Below are 27517 nucleotides of genomic sequence, written 5' to 3'. Positions count from 1 at the left end.
TTTCATTGGGTTCATAACAGAAATAATTGTAAAAAGTTGCAGTTTGAAATGCATATAATTATTATTATCAACAATTAGCAATATTATATTGGTAGTATTTTAAACCAATAGGTACAAAAACATATACCAAAAATTTAATATTCAATACAATAATTTATATACGGGTGTATGTTAATTTCGTAATTGTTAGTAACATATTATGCTATCCATAAATTGAACAACATTGTATAATGAGATTCATTACTTACTAATAGTGCAATCATAATTTGCAGGTGTACAAGTGTACTGTACAAATTTGTAGATAAATTAACATTTAAAATAAATCAATGCATGTTATAAATATTAATATACATAACAAAAATGTAACAAAAAGAATAAAATAAATTTTAGTTCACAAACTTCAATGTATTTAAAGCTATTGTTATAAGCTTTAAATATTATAATCAAAAGCGATTTTAATATTGTGCATATTATAAATGTAATATATATTAATATTGATATAAATACAGAACCGAGCATAATATTACCTCTCTAAAGAAAACGATGACGTAGGGAAAGAAAGTCCCACTATTCGTATGTAAACTCAAAAAATTTGAAGTTCACAACTTCAAAATTTTAAAAATGGAATTTTATAATTTAGAAATTTTTAAATTTATATGAAGCCTCCTTTCCCTACCTCGTCATTTTTTCGAGGAAAACTAATTTATGCTTGGTACTGTATGTACATTCATATGTATGTACTTAAGAACTTACATATACTAGCAACAGTAGAATATTCAATGACGGTTGCAAAATAAAATTCAGATCATATGTAAATCAAATTACATTATAAAAAGCGCTTTTTTGTTTTTAACAGTGGACGGTCCAAGTGCAAAAAGACATGTAATCGTTATCTTTTCTTCAAATCTTTTATATTCACTGTAATACCAAATATTTTGGTACTCTTTTCAATACTTTATCATTTGAAATTCAAATATGATCACATTATTTCATGAACGTTTGGAGAAACTGTATCGTGAAAATTCAATAGATCATTCAAGCACATAAAGAACTATTCAAATTTTCAGTTGCTTTCCTTTATCTTCTAGTCCCTAGTCTCTGGCTGTAAATCGTACCAACTTGTGGATGATTTTGTCATATCGATTTCATTTAGATTCAAATGTAATTGACCCATTACATTGCTCCCAGTGGATAACCAACCCTTTTGGGTACAAACAGATACTTCCAATGTACGAGAATTTAAATCAGCTTGAGAAACAACGTATTCAAATTGCTCATCAAATACTGGATTACAATTATCCTTCATTACTGCTGTTTTACGTTTGGTTTCCTTATGGCGATCCGGAAGTAGATATAACTTTACATAAGGATCCGGTATATTATGTATATCATTTTGTGGCAGAGGTAAATTACTGTAATAATAAACATTCAATTAACATGTTATCAAACGTTTTAAGGTTTTTTATATCAATAATTTACTTACGCTATTTTATGCACAACGATTATAAGCTTTTGCCTTTGTACGCTATAACGTAAGGATAACTGTATTCGACCTAATTTTGATTCACCAGCGGATGATGTTACACTTAGATTTCTATGAATTAGCTTTGGGCTTTCAGTAATAGATTGATCAACACTAGCGACAATGAACTCTTCCTCTAATGGAGCTCGGTCTTCAGGTACAGCAGCTGCATCTGATCCAGTACTATGCGTTGCACTAATTATTGATTCTTTTGACGATTGTTTTTTCAATGGAGTAGGTGAAACTTAAAAAAGATATTACACTGTTATTCTAATATTAATAGAAAGCTCAGAAGCCAATCAGTTCAAGTCGGTCTTTCACTAACTATTACAACACTTATGCTGTGCAAATATTTCATTAATAGACAATGGTATTTATACTGATTACAAAATTTTTTGCTAAATTATTAAGTAGAAAATCAGTGTAAGTAATCTATTATGTTTCTTCCTTGTATCTACATAGATATGGATACTTTTCAAAATCTCACTTTGGAGTCATCGAATCAAAAAGCGAAAAAAAAAAGAATTTATATATAGCCGAAGTGATTATATTGTATTATATTGTATTTTAATAATTAAAAACCTAATAATTCGAAATCACTTATTCTCACTAAAACGAAGAGAGAAAAATATTTTTCGGCTAAATATCTTGAAAGCTATCTAGAGTAGAAAAAGTGATAAATCCTGATGTAAGAAAAGATCCTACCACTCGTGTATAAAGGTTTACTTGCAAAGATTTTATTCAATATTTTTTAAAACTTCAGATTTTGAAACTTAAAAATTAAAATTGAACTCTAAAATTTGAATTGTGAAACTTTAAAATTCGAATTATGAAATTCCGAAATCTGAAGCTTGAAATTGTAAACTTTAAAATCAGATTCTTAAAATTTTGAAACTTTAATTTTTTAATCTTGATATTTTAAATTTTAATTTTGAACTGTAAAATTTGAAATTTCTGATCTCCGTTAACATATTTCATGTTTTACATTGATTAGCTTCTGAGCCTGCCAAACAAGTAAATAATACACTTACAGTTTTTAGATGACATATTACTAATATTTGATTCCTGGCGTTCAATTCTTTTATTCAACTGGTTAATATCATGATCATCGTCATCTTCCTCTGATGTAGGTTCAGGTTCCTCATACTTCAGAATCTGATAAAAATGAATTTTTATTATTATCTTTTACTATTTCTAAATTTATGTAAAAAATTTAACGAGATCATACATTTAATGACATAGAAAGTATTAACTTGCTATCTGCTTCAGCCATTTGCAGATCATAAGGCTGTTGTGGAATTTCTAAATTATTTTGTTTTAAAAGTAACGAGATATTGTAACTCATTTCTCCTACTATAAGACCAGTCTTTTCATCTGTAATCTAAAAATTAACATGTAATATGAGACATAAAATTTTTATCATGAAAAAGTAACATTTTTTTTCAAAAGTAGGTTTACGTACCTTTATATGCAAGATACCAGTTTCGGGATTGCTAATTAGGAAAGTAAAACCTTGTTCCCATATTGGATCAGAGGAACGTAACATGGTAGCGGTTCTTTTAATGGTTGCACCGACACTTGCTTCAAGATAGACATCAGGCTGCTTATTTCCTCGAACACACTGAAAATTTTACAATAATTTGAATTAGTCATGACCTTCCAGGTTCCCATCGTGATGAACCGCAATGTTTATGATACAATGGTAAAACAACTAGTAAGAGACGTCACTCAAGTATAACATGCTAACTTTGATAAAAATTTCACCAATATATTTTGAAAAACTGTTTATACAGTTGATTGAAGTTGGCTGTCACGTTGGAACTATTGACAGTTTCAATAAGTAATATTTTTACCATAATTTCAAGTACCTAATACAGATATGTACAACAAGAAGTAAAATGGACACCAACGCCTGGGACAACCCGTGGGCACTTAATAATACCCAAATTGTTTTAAAATATTGAGGAAAATGTGTTTTTCATTTCGATCTTTGAGAACTGTTTTCACTTCGTAGATCTGAATGATTGCGAATAAGAACAACTACGTGTCGACTATTTTTCAGAGAATTATCTCAGATGCAAATTGTAATATAGCTGTTTTCTCTCAACTGGACGCTGTTTACTATTATAAATTAATCAAATTTATACATACTGGCAAATTCTTAGCTGAATCAACATAAAGAATGAGAAGAGCTGTACTCATTGATGTTACTCGAAGTTCCTGTGTTTCAATTAAAGCCTAAAAAAAAGTAAAAGATTAAAAGATTAAAAACTTTCAACATATTATAAGTTTATATTATATTAAAAATACATACAGTTTTCAAATCAGTAATATTTTTTGAAAACTGAAGCCATGTTAATCTTAAATGAATCATGCCATGTTTTGCTTGTTCCAATGAAATCCACTGAAAAAAATATATACTTGTTAATATATCTTATAATTACATTAATACTGTATTTCATACTTACTGTATCAATATTTCCCTTCTTTTTTACTCTGCTGACCTCAACCGTAGCCCTATATTCATAAAACAAATGGAAGTAGTATATTTAAAGTATTTAAAATATAGCTTAATATAAAATATGCTTAGCACTAGCATGACTACCTACATAAGTGTAGCTCAGGGTGGGCTTGGTTCTTTCATCATTCTCAAATTTTAAAATTCTAACGATAAGTATCTAATATTCCAAAATTTCAAAATATCAAAATTTCAGAATTTTATAAATCAAACATTCCAAAACTTCAATATTCTAGGATTCTAAAATTCTAGAATTCCCAATATCTAAAAATTCTAAAATACTAAGATTCTAAGAGTGTGGAAAGGGGAGGATGACCAAAGGAGTGGGAAACAGGGTTGATAGTGCCGATAGTAAAGAAGAGAGAGGAAGTAACGAGGAAGAGAGGGAAAATGTACGTGGTCTTTGTAGATATGAAGGCGATGTTTAATTCTGTAAATAGGAAGATACTCTGGAGTAAGCAGAGGATTAATAGAGAGAGTGAAAGAGACTTATAAAGAGACGAAGGGCAAGGTAAAGGTGGGAAAAAGGGTAGGAGAGGAGTTTTGGACTGGACGAGAGATAGACAGGAATGCCCGTTTTTATGTAACTTACTGATAGCGGATATGGAAAAAGAGTTAGAGACGAAGGAGGAGGGAGAGGTAATGCTACGGGGAAAGAGGGTATTCTCGCTGGCATATGCGGATGACGTGGCACTATTAGCAGATGCAGAAAGAGGGTTGAGGATAATGATAGGGGTAATGACGGATTATTAAAAAAAAACGGTTGGAAGTTAATAAAGATAAAACGAAGATGATGATATGTTAAAAAGGGAGAGGAAGAGAGAAGATAAGGGAAAGGAGATAGAACAGGTGAAAAGATTCAAGTATAATTTAGACTATGTGGTTAGAAGGAATGAGAGAATGGATGAGCAACTGAAGGATGGGGAGAAAAAATTGGGGGACTTGTGAAGTTTTAGTGTAGGGAATAGGGAAAGGAGATTTAGGAGGGATTGGGAAAGAAGAGTTATACCTCATATCACGTAAACCGGACAACTTTGAACGAAATTGGCTTTTAATTATGCATTTAGATTTTTTACGTAACTTGGTTAATTATTGTCCAACTTATGTCGCGTTTGGTTTCATTTTGATCGCAAAAACATAAGAAATCGATTGACGTCGCTTCCGCAAAGATCTGATAAAAAATGCGGAAGTTTGTATTTCTACAAGAGAAAACCATTTCCTTATTCGGACGGCATACCTGGTACGGGCACAGCCAGAAACACGGACATTCGGACCCTCAGTTGCACGGAAAGTTGTACAACTTTATTGCATAGTTTGAACGCGGCCTTGGGCTCTTCGATACACCGATGTGGCAGAGTTATGGGGATGGGAGGAATGAAAGAGGGTGGGAAAGGCACAGGAACAGTTTTTGTGGTGGGTTATGGGGCTGGAGTGAACAACGCCAGGATACATGGTAAGGGAGGAGCTCAAAAGGGGAAAGTTCAGGGTGGGAGCGAGGAGGAGAGCATGGAGATTTGAGGAAAAGTTGTAGAGGGGGGAGAGAAGTGAGTTGGTGAGGAGGGTACTGACGGAGGTGAAAAGAAGTGAAAGGGTATGAGGAAAATCAAGATAGGAGGAGGGAAGATGGAAGTATAGGGAGAAGAGAGGAATAGGGATAGGAATGAAAGCGGAGTTCAGAGCAGTAGAGAAATGGGAAGAAAGAAAGAAAAGGAGGAAAGGTGGAAAAGGATAGAGGAATCGAAATATAACCCGGGATACAAACTGTTGAGGGAGGAAGGAATCCCAAGTTATCTGAGGAAGGGATGGAGGAAGGAAAGATAAGGGAACGGCTTTAGGAGGTTGAAGTACTACTGGGAACAGAGAGAACCAACAAAAATTCCGAAAGAAAAAAAATCGCTCTTCTCTTGATTGGGAAAGTCAAAATCCGTTTCTTCATGGTGACCTCTTTGTCTCCATTTGCTCAGAAACATGTTTTTCATGCATTTGCAACTGGTTCTGACTAGTTATGGGGAATTTCACTGAATTTTGACTAACAATAAGTTGAAATTCCAACTTTGGATATTCATATCTCAGGAACTAAAAGAGTCTACCAAATATTGCAGGTGGTTACTGAGGGGGTCAAGGTCTACCAGCATACCAGGTTTGGTCAAGACGCAGGTGTCGGGACACGCTGTAGCGATATATTATAGCCTTTCTGATATTTTTTCCTGAAGGAAAAAATCAAGAGAAGAGCGAAAAGCTATGCAGAAAATGTGGATGGCGGGAGCAGTGGTGGACTCGAGTCTTGGGAGGATGCGAGGAAAATAGGAAGGAGGAGGAGAAAGGATGACAGGAACGGAATAATGATAGGGAAGGGAAAGAATAGAAGGTGCAGGAAGGATTGAATAAACAAGAGAAAGGAGGAGAGAAGGAAGAAGGAGGGAGGAGAGGAGAGAGAGAGAGCGGAAAGTTCCAGGGGGAGGGGAGAAAAGCGAATGAGAGAGAATGTACTTACGTACACACATGCACGCACACACGCACGATAGCGCAAAAGATAGGCTAAAAAGATAAACTAAGTTAGGCTAACAAGATGTAATGAAAGAGATTTATGTAGAAGAAGCGAGGCAGAAGTCTTGTAACCCCGCAGGGGATCCAATAAAGACACACTAAAATTCTAAGAATCTAAAATCTTCTTGTAAAATCTTATTTTAATAGAAATAAATATTTTGGCTAAAATGTAATATCCCTCCCCCTCTCCCAATTCTAGCTATGTCAATGATGATTAGAATGTAAACTGTACATGAATGAGTATGATTCAATAATGCGGATATTTGAAATTGTATAAATATAAATTGTGAACATAATAAAACTTCAAAAACAAAGATAGAAATAAAATAATTGAAAAAACAGTGAAAAAAAGAAAGAGGTAAGAGCATAATACGAGTTTTATTTAAAAAAAAAAAAGAACCACTGTAAAGCGCGAACTCAAAAGTAACCCTTATCCGGGTATTTGTTATTCATGTAACGTTGACAGTCCGTCGATGTTGATTGTAATATATAAATGTCTCTTAAAATACAATAGTTTATATTATATAAATGATATGACATCTGAAAACATTAAAAGATAAACGATTATTTATATTCCATTGTTCTAGTCGGAGATCTTCTTATGTTAGATTAATAATTGGCAAACCGAATTTTTTATTTTAAGAAAAAGTTTTAAGTCATCTGTATATAATAAAAAAGGATAAAAATTATATGAACCATTATGTAAATTAAATAAGCATAAGTTCATTGGACTCGTCTTGACCGAATAAGGATTAAAATAAAGAATTATTAGAGAAAGCTCAAAATAAAAAATTATTCAATCACAGAAGACAGAACGTATATAAAATTATCTTACTTGAGGTAATAACTTGAGGTAATTATTTTTATATAAACAGAGGGTTTCTCAATAAAGGTACATAAGATCAAAATTGTATGAGAAATTCAACTTCTTATATATTTAATTTATTTCCAATTCCACTTTGTTATATTATACTACTGTTTTCATTTCAATGATTCTTCTAATCATTTTGAGGTTAAGGTAATATTTTTTATTGGTATCGTAAATAATTACTACTTTAAATATCATTCTGTGTTAATCTTCCCTCTGAAATACCCTCTATACAGGGTGTTTTACAAAGTCGGGAAAAATCAAGGGATAGTTCTAGAAGTCAAAATAAGATGAAAATAAAAAATGATAAAATATATAACGTTCGTCATTCTAACGTTAAAAAATTCAGGCAGAATTTGCTGTAGTAGTAACAATATTCTTTTGCGAATATCTCACAAACTAATCGAGTTCGACATAGCTTAGAGTAAAAAAGTTGCTTAAAATGAGCAATTTCTAAAAGTTCACCAATGTTTTTATTCGATATCTCAGCAATTAATAAGCTGATGAAGATATCTCTTTATAGTTGGGGTCCTCTACTCCCTTTTTATAATTATTTATTACTTGCAAACTGCAAATAATAAAATTTTTCATTTTTCTTCGTAAGAAAAAGGGTTTAGCAGTATAAGCGTAGTAAATCAGTCCCAGTAACAATTTCGGTTGATATTTATACCACATATTGCTTGTTGTCTAAAGAACAACTGTGAACAATTCAACATCCACCCACCCTAATAAGGGAGATACGAGGGTAACAACCCTAAACTTTACTATTTTTTTCTTGGAAACTGTTTAAGATATTTGATCACACTAAAGCGTAAATAGTATGTAGTCATTAACTATATTTCATATATTTTTTTCAACACTTTTATCCGATGTTTAAGGGTTGAAAATTAATAAATAAATTTTTGAGGTTGATTTTTACAAACAACCCCTTAAGTGACACCCACTGAAAAAATTAAGAACAATCCTTTATTACTTAACTATTATTTGTAAAAGTTTCAAGAGTGTCGGATTGATACAACATGGTTAAAAAAAAAGTAATAAACCAATGCAACGCTCCGTCATAAAGCAAAGCCAGGCTGAACGTTAGTGGCGATCAAAATTGTTGCTGGGGCCGAATCACTATGCTTATATGGCTAGACCCTTTGCCATTTTCGGATCGTACATTATTTTCAGCCCCCCCCCCCCCCACATTTGCATATTTTTATCAAACTTTTTCACATGCACTATGCATATAATTTATAATAACATACAAAGAAAAATATTCTTCTAAACTATAAATGTTTCTATATTATATAAGGGCTTTTAAGTGCATTCTATGCTTGGATAACTACATATAGGTACTTGTTACCAGCAGCAATACCTGCCAAGTGGATCATCTTGACCAGCATTATCTTTATCAAAGATCTTGGTAAGCACCATGTTGTAGAAAGCTCCCAAGCTCTTTTCCACTATAAACTGTTATACAATCTACTTCAGTTTTTTTGGCATCAAATATAATCACCTACCGACTCATAAAATAAACAACTGAAGTTTTAAAAATCATTTTATAAGATTAAGTCTTGATCGAACCGTCGCGTCGTAGTGGTCCCAAATCGCAAAAACCTAGCCAAAATATGAAGGCGTTCTTCAATTTAAATGAAAATTGGTATCTACTGGGTCTTTGAGGTCGGTGATTACAAATCAAAAGTCAAAATTACAAAAAACAAAATGGCGGATCCAATATAGTAAGCATATGTACGAAAAAAGTGTTAGAATCGGCTGAAACTTGGTGTATAGGAGTATTTAGTTTTATTGATTACAAATTAGAAGTGAAAGTTTTAAACAACAAAATGGCGAATCCAATATGAGCGATGTGTATATTGAAAAATTGTTTGTTCTTCTCGAAAATGAGTATAATGGAGTTTTTGAATCGCTAAATCAGGATTAAAACTTCAAATATTCTAAATAAAAACCAAAAATTATAAAAATCCAAAATTATAAAATTATAAAATTATAGTTTTTAAATAGTCGATCCCAATAGTAACTCGTGATTGAATTATGAGGCATTTGTAAATGAAAATACTGAAGTCACAAGTTATATTGCATTTATTAAATTAAATATCCGCAATAATAAATAAAAAATGTAAAACTCAAAAGAAATATTACATAGAATCATCTGAACTCCTGTCAGTGTCATTATCGGTACTTTCTTCAGTCGAGGCTGGTAGAATTTTATAGTCAATAATGAATTAAATCAACTGGTTCATTAAAAAATATAATTCGAGTAAATAATACAATTTCGAGTAAAAGAATCTCATTTATGCATCAGTTTAAAGAAAATTTATTAAATCTAATAATAAGTCTACCCAAAACCATACATACAGTAACATGCCTACCCTGCATTATAAAAAATGGCCGATCCGGGTGGCACTTATTAGTGGCAGCTAATTTTCCAAATACTCTAAGATAAAAGTATCAACTACAAGCCTGAACAAGAATTTTAGCGGAATATTGTGGGACATGCAACTTTTAGTCTACATCTTTAACATTCGCGCATGAAGTTTTACCTTTTGTTATTTATACTTTAAATATATGTATAATTTAATATATATTAATATATATAAACTTAATATATATATTTTTATTACATTTATAATACATTTTCCTATCATACAGCGTTACCGTTAACTATTTTAAATATACTGGTACTAATAAACATTCTACTTACTTCCAGGAACAGCATCTATTTTGCAGAATTGAAATTAATATAGTCTTGCATGCGTTTAATGGTGGGGCAGAGAGGGTTTCGTCTGCCCGGATGCCTTTAGTTCGGACCGGGGATCGCTAGGTGGCGGCGAGATGATCGGTGAAAGTGCTCTCGCAAGCAATCGCCCGGCATGCAGTTCGAATATATAGAAGTTCCGAAGCGTGGTATGATAGGTATCTGGGACAGGGATCATGTGTTATCAGCCCCACTGACGAGTCTGACAGACGATCTTTTTCTCCCTTCTCTTACAATCTGTTTAAAATTATTCACTTTACACTTTGCTCTTGCACACTGCATTTCACTGCACGAAAACTGTGTGACGAATGAACGCGGTAATTGAAACGCTCCACCACTTTGCAGGTATAAGTAAATAGTAATAAAATCTTTACTCTTTGGTTTTCCTATAGACACACTATTAGAGTGCACAACCCAGCTATTAAAATAGTCCCAATGAAAAATTCATTTTCGAGGTTTTGGCCAGGTTTTTGCAATTTGGGACCACTGTGCGTCGTAACGATCAGTCGTGTTTACCTCTCGTTGTCTCGCTGAAACGTAAACCGTAATAATAGTGCTGTTATAGAGTGATTGAATCGAGTTTATTTAAATTACCACCAACGGACACCGGCCTAACGGCTGATTCCATTCTTAATATTGTGCAAATAAAAGTGCAAGATGACTGACATCGGGCACCTGCTAACAACGTCAAAAAACCAATCCACGCTATAAGGTGAGACGGTTATGCTGACTCACAATGCTCAGATACCGAAACAGAAACAGTTAATAACGAAATATGGAAACTATCAAAAGAAATTAAAAGGAAGAAAAGAGGAATTCAGCTAACGAGCCTGGAACCACAAGGTACAAAAATAAAAATAGTTAAACGACAAGGTGCATCAAAATGGCTAGAAGACACCGAGCTAACAAACAAGTATGAGATACTGCAGACCCCCATATTGAAAAGGAGATAGATAATCCGACTCCTAAACCGCCACCTATATTTATAGAAGCACCCAACATTAATCCTGTGATAGAAACCTTAAAGCAACTGGTAAACCCTAACGATTACTTACTAAAACAGTTGAAGGAGAAACAAGTCAAAATCCAGCCCCAAAATCCATCGGCGTACCGATTAATAATTAGGGCACTTAGAACCGAAGATGCTGACTATTACACATTCCAGCCAAAAACGGAAAGGAAATTCAAGGTAGTTATTAAGTATCTACACCCAAGATTAAACATAGAATATATTAAAGCAGACTTACAGTCAAAAGGACATAAGGTAAGCAGTATACATCGATATCTTTACCAATGTTCCTGGTGGAACTCGAACAAGCCAACAATAACAAAGAGATATATGAAATAATTGCAATTTGTAACACCATAATCAAAATTGAACCTCCAAGGGCAACCAGAAACCTACCGCAGTGTGCAAGATGCCAATGCTTTGGGCACACCAAAAACTATTGCAATAAGCAACCAAATTGCGTAAAATGTGCGGGAATACATCTCACAAACTTCTGTCCATTAGGCAAGAAAATAGAGAATGTCACCTGTACCAACTGTAAAGGCAATCATCCCGCTACCTACAAAGGCTGCATTGTAAAAAAGGAGCTTGTAAGAAAAAAATGTTTCCTTCAATCAGAAACAGAAATGTAGAAATGTTAAGTCCAGAACAATCAAACCTCGAAAACCTGAACTTATTTACAAAACAGGCCCCGACTCCCATGACAAGTGTAAGAACCTACTCAGACGCAATAAAAGGAAGTAAAAATCAAACGGTACACACCCAGGAAGAGTATTTTAAAAGTAATATAGAAAAATTAGAAAACCTAATAGAAAAACTAGCCACACAAATGTCAATAATATTAAATCTACTAACGAAACTGATAACGATACAAGAGGCTCAAAATTCAAAATAATGAAGTGAAACTGTAACGGGCTGCAGAATAGACTGCCTGAATTAAAACTATTTCGTACGTGCTACGACATTGACATAATCGCTTTATCAGAAACGTATCAATCAGAAAAGACATACATAAAAATCCCAAAATACGTATATTATGGTACTCCATACCCAAGTGGCAAAGTCCGTGGAGGTTTAGACATTCCCATAAAAAAGAGCATCAAGCATACGTAAATATTCTCATACCAAACGGAAAAAATACAATCAACCACAATCAATATCACGCTAAATAATCACGACATAAATATTTCAGCTGTATACTGCCCTCCAAAACATGCAATAATCCAAGATGAATACAACAACTTTTTCAAAAGCTTCAGCAAGAAGTACATAGTTCTGGGAGACTTCAACGCCAAACACAAATACTGGAACTCTAGAACAAATAATCCCAAAGGTAACGCGCTATATGGCTGTATAATTAAAAATCAACTAGAAACATATTCGATAGAAAGACCTACTTATTGGCCAATAGACCCAAATAAAATACCGGATATTCTAGATATAGCAATAACACCAACTTTTACAGAGTGTTCGACAACAGGTGGGCAAAATTTTAAGGGGTGATTCTAGGAATCAAAATAAGACGAAAATCAAGAATAATGAAATAGCGTTTGCAGCTTTGTTTTCCAGTAATTAACGTTTAAAAGTTCGAATAAAAAGCGCCTGAAACCTGCAATCCGCCCAGCACCGACGACTGAACGTCAGGTCAGCAGGGGAAGGTACAGTCGTAACCAAGAATCGTTGAATAGTAGAAACTTACCTCGTACTATTCTGTTTCTCGGTACTGCGGCATTCGGCTTCGATTCTTGGTTATGACTATACCGATCCCTGCTGACCTGACGTTCAGTCGTCGGTGCTGGGCAGATTGCAGGTTTCAGGCGCTTTTTACTCGAATTTTTAAACGTTAATTATTGGAAAACAAAGCCGTAAACACTATTTCGTTATTCTTGATTTTCGTCTTATTTTGATCCCTAGAATCACCCCTTAAAATTTTGCCCACCTATTGTCGAACACCCTGTACATTAAAGCGGTAGAATTATTGGAACTATCATCTGACCACATGCCCACTGTATTTGAATTGGAACAATTAACAGTAAACGACGAAACAATATCGTTAACCAATAACAACAAATTGGACAGCATATAGCGAATATATAAATAATAATCTAATTGTAAGTTGCAATACATATACCACTAAAAAACGTACAGGACATAGAGGTAGCGGTAAATACATTTACAACCATTCTTCAAACAGCGGCGTACCACTCAACCATTTACAATCCAAAAAAATTAACGACAATGAAGTACCCATCACACATAATAAACCTAATCAGAAAGAGGAAGAAAATAAGAAAACTATGGCAAATTACTAATGTACAAGACTCAACTGAACAAACTCACCAATAAAATAAAAACAGAAATTAGTTGAAGGGTTGTTCGACACATCCAAGTTGGCACGCTTGGAAACAGTTAGGAACCTTTATAGTTCCGCAGATGCGTGAACTGTCGGATGGGGCATCTTTTGTTTTCCCCTATTCTGTATAGCCCGTTTTATTCTTCGCCATGTGCGCCATGTTATAGTCTTAGATTTTTCTTTTATGTTACATCATTTTCACTTACTAGTTTGTAAAAACGTATATATTCAAACATTTGTGTCGTTCCTTTTAAAAACCCTAACAATGGTTATGGGCCCAGGTACGCGTAATAGAAAAAGTGAAACGTAATTTACAAAGCGTCCTCGTGTTCGGTCAAAGTCAAGCGCAAAACAGAATTGCATAGTAAGTTAATACCAATGAGAAAAATGGACAACCGAAACGACTCTCAGATTACGAAGCTATCTGATAGAAATTATCGGACATGGAAAATAGAAATGAAATGGCTATTACGAGCTAAAAGGCTACTAGAGCACGTTTTGGAACCTGTAGAATCAAACGAAAACGCCACAGAAGCAGAAAGAAAAGCATTCGCATCCAATGATAATAAAGCTATTGCAGCCATCGGTTTGAGTATAGAACCTGAACAGCAGATTCATATTGAAGATTGTGCAACAGCACGGGATGCATGGAGGGCATTGGAACAGGTATATCAACTAAAGTCTAGGGTAAGAATCCTTCAACTTAAAAGAGAATTTAATCGCAAATGAAAGATACCGAATCTATGTCAGCTTATATATCAAGAGCCAAGATTGTGGCTAATAATTTGACAGAGGTAGGTACAGAGGTAAAGGATGAAAATTTGGCGCACGTACTACTAGCAAGTCTTCCAAACAGTTATGAAAACTTAAATATGCCATTGGTCAGTTTACCAGATGAGAAGTTTACATCTACAGAAATCAAAAGAGTCCTATTGGCAGAATACGATAGAAGAGTATCAAGAGAAAGCAAAGAAGGTGCTATACATAAAAAAGCTTTTCAAGTTGTGATAAGAACAGAAGCAAAGGAACAAAAAGTTCAAAATTATAATAGACTAAAAAATACTATATGCAAGAAAGTAGGGCACATCGCAAAAGACTGTAGAGTTAAATTAAAAATGGACAAAAGGAAGTTTGGACCAAAATCAAAGAAGAAATACGATGCTTTCTTAGTCTCATTGAACCACATTGACGTCAAAGATGTGTGGATCCTAGATAGTGAGAGCACTCATCATGTATGCAAGAGAAGAGAATGGTTTTCTAACTTTGAAAAGACTGATATACAGGTGATAAATACAGCATACTGACCAAAATAAACCAGGTGCAGTTCTACATGCACAGGGAGTTGGTAATGTAATACTTAAGACATTTGGGAATGAGAAGAAAGTCGTAATGTTAATGTTTATTTTGTGCCAAATCTTAGAAAAAATTTAATGTCCGTTTCTCAGATAGAAAAGAAGAATAAAGAGTTACTTTTCAGAGAAGGAAAGATGAAAATACGAAATATCTTATCAAAGCAAGTCATGTGTGAAGCCTATAGGAAGAACGACTTATACATAGTAAGAGCTGAAGTGCAAACTTCTGTTGGAGAAACGGTGGAGTCAAACAACTTGAGTATACAGGATCAAGCGATATGGCATCAACGTTTTGGTCACCTGAGCAACGACGTAATAAAGGAGTTGGCAAACTCGGATCAAGTCATAGGACTAGGTAACACGAAGTTAGGCAAATATGTATACATGTGATGCCTGTTGCATAGGAAAAGCGACTAAAAGTCCTTGCAAGAGTCTAAAGGTAAGACAAACCAATCATATATGCGAGTTGATCCATCCAGACGTTTATGGCCCGCTTCCGGTTCAATCCGTTGGTGGAAATAGATACTTTATAACGTTCATTGACGATTTTTCAAGAATAGTGTCAATGAAATGTTTGAAGACGAAATACGAAGTAAAAGATGCCGTTAGAGATTATATTACAAGAACAGAGCGTCAAACCAGGAAGAAGATAAAACGGTTTCGTACTGATAATGGATTAGAATATTGCAATAGTGACCTAAGTACGTACTTTAATCAACTAGGAATCAAGCACGAGAGATCCAACGTTGAGACACCGCAAATGAACGGCGTAGCCGAAAGGTTACACAGAACCTTGTTGAACTTGACGAGAGCCATGCTGAAGTCCTCAGGATTGCCACAGAAGTTTTGGGCGGAAGCAGTTGTGACCGCCGGATACATTAAGAATAGAACTGGCCACTCAGCAACTGGAGGTATAGTACCGCTAACGTTCTGGTCGGATCGTAAACCGAGCGTGCGTCACCTGAAAGTCTTCGGATGTTTAGCGTACGCTCGCCTACCTAGTCAAGGACGGAGAAAACTCGATGACAGAGCCGTCGAATGCATATTCGTCGGATATGCTACTCAAACGCGCGGTTATAGACTATGGTGTCCACAAAAGCAAGACGTCATCACGATAAATCACGTAAAATTTGTTGAAGATAAGATGGGTTATGGATGGATTTACAGAAAAGACGTCGAAAGCTACAGATATAACCAAGTATGGTCTGACGACGACGAAGAAATTGCAGAAGAGGACATAGGAACCCTTGAAGCGGACATCCGATTCGAACGGTCTGACGGACAGTATCACATGATGAGAAAAGACGAAACAGTTGGAGCACATGGCACTGCTCAAGCCAAGAAGAGAGGAAGGCCCAAAAAGGTCATCAGAAATCCATATGGATGTAAGGGAAAACCGAGTGCGCAGGAGAATGAGGTACGTTCTCTACCGGAAGAAGACAATGAAATAGAGGATAGCGACACTGAAGCAAACCTGGTTGAAATTGTTGAACCTCAAAGCTTGAAAGAAGCGTTGAATTCTCCACAAGCCGCTGAATGGAAAAATGCAATAAACGAAGAATTGGACAGCCTATCGAGTAGAGGAACCTGGGAAGTAACGAACTTATCCGAGGGTAGAAAATGCATTGGATGCAGGTGGGTATTCAAACTGAAGACTGATACAGATGGAGTAATTACAAGATATAAGGCGAGAATAATCGCGCAGGGCTTTTCGCAAGAAAAGGGAGTAGATTACTCAGAAACATACTCACCAGTGGCTAACTTTTCTTTAATAAGACTGTTTTTAGCATTGACAGTGACTTTTAGGTGGGACACTAGACACGTGGACATGAAGTGTGCGTATTTATATGGTGAGCTAAGAGAAGAGACTTTTATGAAACCACCACCGTTGTACGAAGTCAAGGAAGGAACAGTAGTTAAGTTGTTGCGTCCTATTTATGGTTTAAAGTAATCAGGAAGAAGCTGGAACCAGAAATTGAATGACTTTTTGACGGGTCAAGGATACAGAAGATTACAATCGTCAAGTTGCGTATACAAGAAAGAGGATTGGACAATCATAATTGTTTCTGTTGACGACATTTTTATTTTTGCACCAGATTTAAAATTAGTTACAGATACTGTGAGGCACATCACCGAGAGATACGAAGCCAAAGATTTAGGTGAGATCAGTCAAGCGTAAGGAGTCAAAGTGGAACACAACCGTGTGGGTGACATGCGTCTCTCACAGCGATTATATACAGAAGCAATATTGAAGAAATACAATATGATTGATTGACTGCAGAAGAGCAACGACTCCATTGGATCCGGGTCTTAGGGTGTCCAAGAGGGATGCACCTACCGCGAAAGAGGAGAGAGCATTAATGAAAAATGTACCATACAGAGAGCTCATTGGAGCTCTAATGTTCTTGGCTCTTTATACGAGACCCGATATATTGTTTGCGGTAACCAAATTATCGCAATATAATTCGAATCCAGGTAAGTAGCATTGGCAGGAGGCGAAGTATATCTTGAGATACCTGAGTGTAACCAAAGACTATGGCATAGTATACAAGACAGGCGTTAGCTCGAAAATCGTGATGTATTGTGACGCCGACTGGGCGGGTGACCTTGATGATCGGCACTCGTTTTCGGGAATGATAACGTTGGTGGCAGACAACGTTGTACAGTGGAAGTCAGTCAAGCAGAAATCTTTATCGACCTCTACAATGGAAGCGGAATACGTATCCTTGGCGGATGGAGTTAAAGAGGCCATATGGTTGAATATGCTTTTGTCTGAATTAAAGCTAACAGATTATTTTTCGAGTCCTTTGCAGATTAACTGTGACAACCGGGCAGCGATTGACTTCGCCAAGAGTAGAATTGAGAACAGTAGGACGAAGCATATTGATATTGCATATCACATCGTAAGAGAGAAATTAGAAGAGGGATTAATCAACCTAACGTACGTTCCTTCAAATGAGAACTTAGCAGATAGGATGACCAAGGGACTGAAGAAAATAGCCCACAACTGTTATATAATTGAAGGGTTGTTCGGCACATCCAAGTTGGCACGCTTGGAAACATAGTTAGGAATTTTTAGAGCCCCCGCAGACTGCAGACTTTCTATCGGCCGATAGTTTGGTCGAGTTGGCCTGTTAACGCGCACACTGGGCCAACTAAATACTCGGGTTGGTGAAAGAAGAAACAGGGTGGAAAGAGTTGGATAGTTTAGTTTGAATGTAATCGTGTAGCCCATCAAACTTATTTATGAGCCGATACCGAATCGTTGTAATATGCGCACTTGCATACATCTTCATACTGATTAAGAACCCGACCAAACTATCGGCCGATAGAAAGTCTGCAGTCTGCGGATGCTCTTATAGTTCCGCAGATGTGTGAACTGTCGGATGGGGCATCTTTTGTTTTTCCCTATTCTGTATAACCCGTTTTATTCTCGCCATGAACGCCATGTTATAGTCTTAGATTCCTTTTTTCTTTTATGTTACATCATTTTCACTTACTAGTTTGTAATGTTAGCTTAAGTAAACGTATATATTCAAACATTTGTGTCGTTTCTTTTAAAAACCCTAACATTAGTATTACAAACAACAACAACAACTTCGTGAAATATATCTTAAATCTAGACCATACTGCAATATCGAACCATTCCCTATGGAAATGTACAAAAAGAATAAAAAACCAATCTTACCAATTCTGCCGATACAAAAACAGGACAGGAGTTGGACTAAATCTGTCGAAGATCAAACAGAGACTCTAGCAGAATACTACAAAGAAACATTCAAGAACGCATATACACCACATTCTCAACCCAATGCAGACAACAGTCGCACTAATTACAAAAGAGTGAGAAAAGCAAAAATTATTGCAACAATTAAGGCCCTAAACAACAACAAAACTCCAAGATACGATCTTGCCATCCTCCTACAGACCCATATCACTCCTTCCGATAATCTCCAAAGGAATAGAGAAAATTATTCACAATAGAATAATGAAAGAAATTGACGATAAAAGAATGATTTCAGACTATCAATTCGGGTTCTGAAGAAACCACAATACAATCGAACAAATCCACAGAATGATAAATAGCATAATTGGTTCTATGGAGGAAGGTAAATATTGTACCGCAGCTTTCCTGGACGTGGAAAAAGCTTTTGACAAAGTTTGACATGAGGGACTTCTAACTAAACTAAAAGCAACGCTATCGAATAATTTATTCTTAATTATCGCCTCATATCTCTCAAATAGGTATTTCTATGTTCGGCTCAAAAGTATAACATCCACCCTAAAGATGCTAGCGTATCGCAGGGAAGTGTGTTGGGACCCATATTCTATTTCATATATGCGGCGGACATGCCAACCTCTCCCCATACTTAATTATTTACATTCGCGGACGACACTGCTATTTTATCCGTACACAAAAATATAGAAACTGCAACATCAAATCTACAAAACCATTTAAAACAAATCGAAGCCTGGACCGTAGACAAAAAAATTACAATCAACTCAACAAAATGCTCACATATCACTTACACTCTTAATAAAAAACCATCTTCTAAAATCCATATTCACAACACAGAATTACCTCAAACTAACGTAGACAAATACCTTGGTCTGCACTTAGATAGTAAATTAAACTGGAAGGTGCATGTTCAAGAAAAAATCAAACACATAAGGACTATCAAAAAATCCATGAATTGGCTTATAAACAAAAATTCCAAATTGAATGCATTCAGTAAACTACAAATCTATAAATCAATCATCAAACCCATATGGACATACGGAATTCAAATCTGGGGCATGACCGCCAAATCCCACAGGAAAAAAATAGAAAATGTGCAATCGGTCATCCTAAGAAGTACCATAAACGCACCATGGTATGTAAGGAACGACGACATAAGCAAATTATTAAAAATCCTTACTGTGGAAGAGGAAATAAGGAAATACTCAACAGCTCACCTGCAAAGAATGAAAACTGATAAAAACCAGCTTGCCAACAACTGCTATTCAAGCCTATCTAGAAGACTGAAAAGGAAACACCCAGTGAATCTGCTTACGACAAAAACAGTTAACAAATAGTCAAATTAAATAGTCAACTAGTGTACTTTCACTACAATTACTTTTCCTCTTCTCTTTCTCCCATTTCTTCTATTTTCTCTCTTTTCTTCTTCCTTTCTCTACTCTAATGATAAAAACTTGAAGAACTGCAAAGCTGAAATAGTGTAACCTGATCTGAACTGAAATATCGATGAAACAATACTAATGCAACAACAAAACTTTTTGATTTTTCATTTTTTTTTTCGATGAAACTTTTACTAATGTAATTGTGAGATTCATTTGATTAAAACAAGACCAAACACGATATAATTTGAACCATATTTACTTATTACCTTATAATAGAAAAAGGCTTAAATAGGCGAAAAAACATTACTAGTTAAATAAGTAAATATGCTTCAAATTGTGGTAATTAATTTAAAAGAGTATTGCCATCAAGCAGGTGTCGCCAGGTCCTGGCTCGCGGGTCTATTTCGGCAACGCGGAGTAGCAAGCACGAGACGCACGTCGCGCGATTACAAGAGATATAAAAGAAGGTGATTGCATCAGGCATGAAAAATCAGTAAGCGAAAGTCAATAAGCGAGAGTCAGTAAGCGAAAATCAAGAAGCGTTTGTAATCACAGCCAACAAAATTACATGTATATTACAAAATTATATCGTGTTTTGTCTTATTTAAATTAGAAAAACCTCACAATCATACTGGTAAAAGTTTCGTTTTGCAAAACTAAAAAATAAAAACGTTTTATTGTTTAATTAGTATTGTCTCACCAATATGTTTTTCTCCGTTCTTTTGATTCTCATACCTATTTCTCTTTCGCTATCTGTTCTTTTCTAAGTTCAGCAACATTCAAATGTTTGGCCGAGTCGTTTCTAACAATAAGAACCAAAAAGTCATCTCCGCTTCATAACTGCCCGGTTTCGGTTTCGATTTTCGGATAGTTATCCAACTTTTACTATATGTGCATGTACACAAATTATATACATATATAGCACATCATTAACAATTTAAACTATATGTTATATATTATTGAACATTACATTAATATAAACATCTATATTACACTAGGCTGACATAGAAAAATGGCAGTAAATGAAAATTCATCATTTCTGCTATTATTATACACTACTTATAATATACATTATAACTACATAACTATTCTGAATTTGTTCAATTTTTAATGATATATTGTAATAATAAGCTGCATTGAAAAAAATTTCTATGTATTAGTTTATCAAGCATAACGCATACAATGGACATTTAAACAAAAACAAAAAATATTACCATTTCGAGATATAATTTTTAAATTTGTAAAACTGTTCTATCATAAATTGAAGGGAGCTAGGCAATCAAAATATCATTTTGTTCCTTTTCATCTGCCAGAAGTGTTATCCTTTCTCAGTGAAATATCACATAATTTATGCTGAAACTTGTAAAACTACAGATTCGGTAACCAAAAGAGTCAACCGATGCACTAATTTGGTTTCGTCCATAACCGAGTATCGGCTAAAATTTAAAACTTAAAACTTTGAATTTGAATTTATTTATTAAATATACAATAGAAATATATTAGAAATTATGTTAACCCTTTTTGAATTAATTTTAATATTAATATCATCTAAATTATGATTTGACGAATTATTTTTCTCTTTAATTATTTATGTATTATTTAAATCTTTAATATTCTTATGTGTAGAAAAATGTATTCATAATATCTGGTAATTCTCAAATTGACCTTCTTTATATCGTCAATTTCCCTAAGGAAGCCTATTATACTCGGTACTGTAAGTTAGATTTAGGACGCTCTGTGTGTATAGATTGTATAGATATATGTATACTGAATCGATTATTCAAGAATTAAAAACCAAATTTCAATTTTACTTTAATACTAGAACATTTAGTATTACGTATGGTTATGTTATCATATTTTTTAAAGCACTAAATGATTGCTGACACAATGAAATAAGGCACTCAAACTTCAAACACCACTCACAAACCAAATGTAATAAAAAAAGTCTAAACTAATATGGCACAAACATGCCCTTATTTTATATAATTAACAGTCATATTTTTTATATGTATTATAGATAAAAATACATTATGAAAACATAATTATGACAAAATAATTATGAAAATAATTATTTAATTAATATAACATAGATCAGGTTTTAATTATTTTAAAATTTCTTTAAATAAAAGCACAACAGATTCTCGGTTATCCGGCAGAGGAAAAAGGACCTGGAAAAACAGGTATTTACAAGTCTCTCTGTTTTGAGAAAAAAACAAAAATTAAAAAATTTTTATTTTATTTAAAATACGACAACAAAGACATTTGTTTCTCCCCCTGTTCACTTTTTTGCAGATAATGCCGCTCAGATTTTATAACAGTCCACCGGATAATCAGAAGAGTATCGTAATATTAAAATTTTAATAATGTACTTTACCTTTAATACAAAATTTACAAAAATAAAATACTATATGTTTATACCTTCCAAGACTTTCGTCACCCTTAGTATCATCATAGTCCCACAGCAGCACAGTAATTTGTTGAGCAATGGCTGACATCACAGCACACTAGTCCCACATAACACATCACACGTAACATACATACATATGCATTGAACTATGAAACTAGATTAGTATAAATTAAGATGCTTCCAATCTATATGTTTGAAACAGTAACTATTTTGCATTTTCATAAGCAAGATATATAGTAATTTATATAAAGAATATAGGAACAATTCACTGATTTACTACAATATATTAAGTTACTAAAATGTTAGATCAGCAACATCTTATAAGTGTGTATAAACGCATAGAAAAATAATAAGATAATGGGTGTAATATAATGACAAAATTATGGAGCTAAATTGCAAAATGAAACGAAATAATGTAATGTTTTAAAATACTCCATATTCACTAAATCATGTTTTCATATATTTAAAAAATTATTTCTTACCATGTAAAAAATGCTGTGCTTGAAAATTTTTGTGAGACTTAGAAAAAAATTGCAGACAAGAGCATGCAATAAATGTTTAATTTCCACTAAATGAAAATTGTACATACCTCGCACCAAAAATCCCATTTTGGATTTACAGTATTATCTATAGTTTTTGTTCTGAATTCTTGCGCTCCAATATTTATAATAGCGTATGGATCAGATTTACCCTTACCCAATACTCCGATATCTTTCTTCATTAGATGCTTTGCTTCTACTACATGAATTCTTAAAACACCCTACAAAATAAAGAACTAATTCATCACTGATATTTAAATTACTGACTGTTTACATTGGCGTAACTAAGTAGGGCCCGTGGTAGGACTTCCCTTCCCACCTCTCCAGAATTCCAAAACTTTAAAATTGATACTGTTAGTTCAACTAAGGAACCAAGTCCACTCCAGAAGAAAATTCTAGTTACACCAATGAATATTTATAAATATGATTTACCTCAGGCTCTGGTATTTTTAACGATTCAACTGGTACTGATTCACTTAACGGTATAACAATTTTATTTGGTAATACTACGAAGGCTCCTATTTGTTCCACTATTGTTTTTCTTAAAATCTCACTACAGAAAAATACATGATTAATAAAATATTCAAAACGTACATTAATTTATTTAGTATTCAGTTCTTCTTACTTGAATCCCGGTAAATCAAGGACATCTGCTATTCCCATTAAATTGAAATTAATAGCAGGAGGATTTAGAAAAAATGCTTGTATACCTCCAACTAACGGCATAGCAGGTAATAACGGTTTCAAAACTATTCTCATCATTCCACGAATCTAGAAGGTAATTACAAATGTTAGTTATAAAATAATAGATACTAATGGTAGATATATTTAAAATTATTTACCTGAAAATCTTTAATACCACCCTTTATATTTCCAACAGAAAAAGTAATATCACAATCACCTGCATATCTATAAAATTATTCGAGAATAATTAGATAAGCAATAAATATTATAAAACCAAGAATATTAATAGAAACAGCTAATACATACATAATATCAGCATCTATAATGACTTCGTTTCTTGAAGTGTTTTTATCATATGCCTTAATTCCATAGATTTTTAAAGGCTACAAATGTGAACATAAATTAGTCATTCTATATATAATCATATTGATAAATAAATATCAAGATCAACTTACAATGCGACCCAAAACTAATCTTTCAAACTGAAATCCTTTTACTTTATACTCCGTTAATTTCTCAATGATAGCAGGTTCTATAGTTTGCTTACAAAGTTCACGAGCAAATTGATTAATGCTTGGCCAGACTTTGTATAAAACCTTAAGAAATAAAGAAAATTAATTAATTAAAATTCCTATAAAGTATAATTAATAAATTCTATGTTTCCATACTTTATTTAGCCATTCAACTCTATCAAAATCAGGAAAATAAACCCAAGAAGGTAATTCATCTAATCGGTCCATTATCAATCTTTTTTCTTTGGCCATCACAGTGGATTGAGCCATAATTACTCTCAATTCATTGTCTTTCCTATGTTCTGCTTTCCATGTTATCAAAACAATTGGTGCAATTAACCAAGCTATATTTAAATTTAAGTATCCCCATCCCCAAATAATACCGACAGTTGCCAACTTGCTCAAAAATGACCTAGCTAATGAACTTATGCTCATGTACGGCCATTGAATGGACTCAGAAGGTTTAACATCTTCACATTTGCCTTCCATTTTATTAAATAATTGATAATTTTCAATATTTTATTTATTATAATATTTTATATAACTTTGAGTTACATATGAAAATAAATTTTTTGTTTTTCAGTTCATTTATTCTTCCAACATCTCTGCAAAAAGTAAATAAAGATTTATGTATCAGAAATTTGTTTGATAATACAAAATATCATGCAAAAATAAAATAAGAATACCAATAGTACTTTATCATTACATTTAATTAAATAAGAAGATATAAAGATAATAAAGATAATAAGAACTAAAATTAAGGAAATAAAAAATACAACATCAATGAAATAACAATGATTATTACATTTAATTGTAATGACTTTGATATTTAGTATACAATTATATAAGTATGAAATGATATACTATCAAGCATCTTAGATTGATAAGCAAGACTTAGCATTTACAATAAGAATTAAATTATTAGTAAAAAATATATAAGAACAATATGTATGGGAGTTAACTAATGTATTATAAATAAGCAACAGATTATGTAATATTTAATCTTATTTCATTTTTTTAAATAGTTCATAAATGCATATACGTTGTTACCTATACTTTAAAATTAGTTTTTCTCGCAAATCTTAAGTTATATGCAAGTATTACATACAACAGCCTTAATAACTTGCTTACACTTCTAACAACGTTGCGTAGGTATATGTATAGACGTATATTGTATGATCGCATCTAAATATAGCAGTATTAGTCACATTTCAACACAGTTGAATTGCAATGATTCCAATTTATTGCGAGCGTCGAGGTCGAACTCCGAATTCCGAGTCGGTAAAACAGTCAACGTTTCATCGAAAATTAGGTCAAACAGAACCTGATTTAAGCGCCACCTCAGTTATCGCATCCAACTAACGGTATGCTATATGTACTGCGACACTTTTCGCATACACCTAAATGACACAAGAATGTTACGATAGCAATACATACAGTGGTACCTCGGTACACCAGTGTGACCGCTCTAAAATTAGGTGATTTTCGGGAATTTTTTTGTAAAGAAATATTACATCCAATGTTTTTAAACTTTAGGGATGTATTTAGTTACAAATCATATATCTATAATAATTTTTTGGTACAAAAATAATAAGAAACAAGCGACTTATGCGCTATCTCCCAGGGCTCAAAAAAAAAAGTTGCTCCACTGCTGCAGTGATTGCCACCGCCTGAGTGCTTAAAATGAAAAATAACAAAAACGCTGTTAAACTAAAAGGTATTCTCCGTACCATGAACTAGGATTTTTAAAAAATATCAGAATCTGACAAAATGGCGAAGTTTTGAAGAAAAGTTTGGAATTTAGCCTAAAAAAATAGTAGTTTTTTTAATGCCAAATTGACATTTTTCATCCAATCAAAAAAATCCTAGTTCATGGTATGATAAAACATCCCAGATAGCACCGTACATCCCAGGGACGTCCGTTTCATGTCCAGATTATGTCCGAACGTCCAGCGTCCAGCGTCCATTTTGAACATCCTTGGGATGTCCACAAGACGTATATTTCGTATGTCCTAGGAACGTCCGTCTTGAAGGTCCTACAGACATAGATGAGACGTATGTTTCGTATGTCCTAAGAACGCCCTTTTCTAAAGTTTTACGAATGTTCTAAGGACTTTGTGCGAATCTCCAGTTTATGGCGCGTACCCTTTATTACTACGGTCGTCGGTAGAACTCAACGGGGAAAAAAATGTGGTGCTGAAATTTAATGGGATACGGCTTTTGAAATTAATTTTGCTGATTTGCTTACCACAAACCCTGCTAGCCATTTCCACACCAACCTTTCTTTTGTACAATGCGATTCACCCATGCTAAGGGGGTGAAAACAGGACTCAAAATTGGCGTCACAATGAGGTGGAAAAGGACGTGATGTACCTTCGTTTCAGGTAAGTAGGTAAGTCGTGCGCTCCGTTATTATGGTCAATTTTCTATACCGGAGATTTCAAAGCAATACCAGCAGACCTCGTATACGACTAAATGACCCCATTTATACCTCGAAAACTATATTAATAACCATTCTTGGCCAACAACACCTTTTTAATCATAATTTCGGAGTGCACAACTCGTCTACCTGAAACGGGGGTACATCGCGTACTTTTCCAGCTCATTCTGATGCCAATTTTCAATTTGTTGACATTTTTCGACATTATTAAGTTAATTATCGAGGTTGAAAAAATAGCTCAATCAGACAAAGAGTTCCTGAAATAAAAATTCGTAAGTGAAGCCTGTTTTCGTCAAAATGGGCAAAAATTGCAAACTTCGAAGGTTAGTAATTTCTAAACAAATTCGAAACCGGCAGAATGATGATTTAAACGATATATAGATAATCGACCAGAGGATTTCGAAGATCAAGTAGTTTTTCGTTTTACAAAATTAGATGCAATAATATGTTTCCCTTCCTCCCGGTGGGCCGCGCAGCTAGTAATTGACCAGTTGTCCAAAATAGGGTAAAATGACCCGTACGTCACCCGCTCGGCGAGAACGACCGAAGTTTGGGGCCTGCTGTTTTATGACAAGGCCTAAACAGAAAACAGATCCCGGAAAACTTGGGAATATGACGAGTCACCATCGACACTTTTTCGTGAAACGTTGTTGCGACAAGACGGGTAGCGAGTCTCCGTACAGTTTCAGTGTGAATTCCTTACTAGTGTTTATAGTGTTTGACGAGTTTTTCTGCCATCTCAGGTAAGTGTCGCTTTTTTCTTAATTAACTTAATTCCTTAATTTTTCTTAATTTCTGAATTTATTAAATCATGACTGGCAAGAGGAAATTATGTTGTTTTAGTAGAATGGGCTATAAAGCACAATATTTCGCATGTCGCTATC

General features: G+C 34.0%; 2 protein-coding genes across 2 annotated transcripts; one reads left to right on the top strand and one right to left on the bottom strand.

The window, feature by feature from the left end:
• Positions 1 to 702: 702 nt before the first annotated feature.
• Esyt2 (extended synaptotagmin-like protein 2) lies at positions 703 to 25464 on the bottom strand. The gene is made up of 17 exons (XM_034318933.2): positions 25244 to 25464; positions 24350 to 24798; positions 24137 to 24277; positions 23988 to 24064; positions 23840 to 23906; positions 23623 to 23768; positions 23430 to 23550; positions 23048 to 23218; positions 22470 to 22555; positions 3991 to 4039; positions 3837 to 3926; positions 3674 to 3760; positions 2985 to 3143; positions 2751 to 2903; positions 2554 to 2677; positions 1484 to 1766; positions 703 to 1412 (listed from the first exon to the last, which is right to left on the bottom strand). Exons 2-17 carry the CDS (start codon positions 24680 to 24682, stop codon positions 1085 to 1087), a joined length of 2415 nt encoding a protein of 804 aa, XP_034174824.2. The 5' UTR covers positions 24683 to 24798; positions 25244 to 25464; the 3' UTR covers positions 703 to 1084.
• On the top strand, positions 15303 to 18532 carry LOC117610925 (uncharacterized). Its single transcript, XM_076688567.1, has 2 exons — positions 15303 to 17405; positions 17475 to 18532. The coding sequence occupies exon 1, from the start codon at positions 15307 to 15309 to the stop codon at positions 16879 to 16881; it is 1575 nt and encodes a 524-aa protein (XP_076544682.1). The 5' UTR covers positions 15303 to 15306; the 3' UTR covers positions 16882 to 17405; positions 17475 to 18532.
• Positions 25465 to 27517: the final 2053 nt, after the last annotated feature.

The sequence above is a fragment of the Osmia lignaria genome, chromosome 6 (genome assembly GCF_051020975.1).
Source record: "Osmia lignaria lignaria isolate PbOS001 chromosome 6, iyOsmLign1, whole genome shotgun sequence".
In the NCBI taxonomy this organism is placed as follows: domain Eukaryota; kingdom Metazoa; phylum Arthropoda; class Insecta; order Hymenoptera; family Megachilidae; genus Osmia; species Osmia lignaria.
This window is presented reverse-complemented; position numbering and strand designations above follow the sequence as displayed.

Excerpts from the sequence above, each read along its gene's own strand:
- Esyt2 (XM_034318933.2), bottom strand. The coding sequence starts at position 24,682 with ATGGAAGGCAAATGTGAAGATGTTAAACCTTCTGAGTCCATTCAATGG. Across the intron at positions 3,761-3,836 it reads ATATTACTGATTTGAAAACT|GCTTTAATTGAAACACAGGA; the intron begins GTATGTATTTTT and ends ACTTTTTTTTAG. Across the intron at positions 1,767-2,553 it reads TAATATGTCATCTAAAAACT|TTTCACCTACTCCATTGAAA; the intron begins GTAAGTGTATTA and ends ATCTTTTTTAAG.
- LOC117610925 (XM_076688567.1), top strand. The coding sequence starts at position 15,307 with ATGTATACATGTGATGCCTGTTGCATAGGAAAAGCGACTAAAAGTCCT.